This window comes from Chrysochloris asiatica, unplaced genomic scaffold (assembly GCF_000296735.1).
Source record: "Chrysochloris asiatica unplaced genomic scaffold, ChrAsi1.0 scaffold00502, whole genome shotgun sequence".
NCBI classification, from domain to species: Eukaryota; Metazoa; Chordata; class Mammalia; order Afrosoricida; family Chrysochloridae; genus Chrysochloris; species Chrysochloris asiatica.
Genome location: NW_006409020.1, coordinates 545,399 through 547,233, shown reverse-complemented (window position 1 = coordinate 547,233; position 1,835 = coordinate 545,399). Strand labels below are relative to the sequence as shown.

The following is a 1,835-nucleotide window of genomic DNA, read 5'->3' as shown; positions in this document are numbered from 1 at the left end:
TTCATCAGGCAGTTTGCCAAGTCTATATATTTCTATTTTTAAAATTACTAAATATTTTAAATGATTATAAAAGAGAAGGCAATAAAAATTAAATTGCCATATCCATTCCTCTTCTAGAGTCAATAATGGTTGACCCTCTGAAAAAATAGTTTAGGTCTCTTTTACTTTCTTTTTAAAAGTGTTCAAATAATATACACACAGAAGATAGCCCTTTCAGTTTCACCTCCATTCCCCTTTTGTTCTAATGCTACTTCAGAAGGAGGTTTTCTGTTGACCACACATTTCATTGTCTTATCACCCCATCTTTCCATCAGCTTCATCAACACAGAGCTCAGAAATGAAACAGATACATTAAAGTTGTTTCTCCTGGGACTGACAGAGGATCCAGAACTGAAGCCTCTCATCTTTAATCTATTCCTGATCATGTATCTGGTCACTGTGCTTGGAAATCTTCTCATTGTATTGACTGTCAGCTCTGATTCACACCTACATACACCCATGTACTTCTTTCTCTCCAATCTCTCCTTTACTGACATTTGTTTGAGCACAACTACCATCCCAAAGATGCTGGTGAACATTCAAAAACAGAATCAGAGCATCACTTATACAGGATGTCTTTACCAGATTTTTTTTGACCTGGTTTTTGTTAGCTTTGAGAATTTTCTTCTTGCAGCAATGTCTTATGACCGTTATGTGGCCATTTGTCACCCACTGAGGTACACAGTCATCATGAATCCCAGCTTCTGTGGCCTGTTGATTCTACTTTCTTTGTTTGTTAGTGTGGTGGATTCCCTAATCCACAGTCTGATGGTTTTTCATCTATCCTTCTGCACTGACCTGAAAATCCCTCAATTCTTCTGTGAACTTGCTCAGGTCCTCAAGCTCGCCTGTTCCAGTACCCTCATCAACAACATTCTGTTATATTTTTTGGCATGCATATTGACAGCTGTTCCTCTCTCTGGCATCATATTCTCTTACACTCAGCTTGTCTCCTCTGTTTTGAAAATACCATCAGCTGGTGGGAAGTATAAAGCTTTTTCTACCTGTGGGTCTCACCTTGTGGTCATTTTATTATTCTATGGAACAGCTGCGGGTGTGTACATCAGTTCTGTATTTACACACTCTTCCACAAAGACAGCAGCAGCCTCAGTGATGTACACTGTGGTCCCTCAAATGCTGAATCCTTTTATCTATAGCCTAAGGAACAGAGACATCAAGATGGGCTTGAGAAAACTCATTGGAAAGATTCCTTCTTTTCATTACTCTGTGATCTGTGACAATTCATTAATTGTAAAGAATTGTCATTCATAAGCTTTGCCTGAGAATGACAATCATCATCACCTGAATTCAGTTTCATCATTTACAAAATGATGTAATTATATTTTCTCAGTGGTTTAGCTGGTTGGAGGACATTTAAATATCATCAGTGAAGAAACCTGTGTTGCTAACACTTTGAAAACTCTCAGATAATAATTTCTTCAAATAATAGAGTTTTATTTCATTTTCGTGGCTTAAAAGGTAAGGAATGAAGAGAAACATGACAGCAATCCTGCATGTGTTGCTGTCACCTTAGGATTAGTTTTCCTGATCGTCTCTAGATTGCTGTAGCAGATGCAGATATAATAAGACACATATAAATATTAGAGGGAAAATTTAGTTTTCTTCCAGGACCTATTGTTAATGGACTTTTTGATGTAGTCATCATAAAATATGTACCAGTAGCAGGTTAGGCAGTTGCTTCAATAATTATATTTCCATTATCTAATTCTGTTACTGAATGCAAATTACAGATATGTTCTAGGGTGAATGCTATCTTAATCAGACAAAGGGCATTT

The 1,835-nt window shown here is 36.9% G+C and overlaps 1 protein-coding gene across 1 annotated transcript in view; it reads left to right on the top strand.

Annotated features, from left to right (window-relative positions):
• LOC102833645 (olfactory receptor 7G2-like) overlaps positions 1 to 1,311 on the top strand; it is a 27,318-nt gene extending 26,007 nt beyond the window's left edge. Inside the window, exon 2 of the mRNA XM_006877463.1 lies at positions 315 to 1,311. Within this exon, the coding sequence (XP_006877525.1) occupies positions 315 to 1,311 (997 nt within the window). The remainder of the gene's footprint in view (positions 1 to 314) is intronic.
• Positions 1,312 to 1,835: the final 524 nt, after the last annotated feature.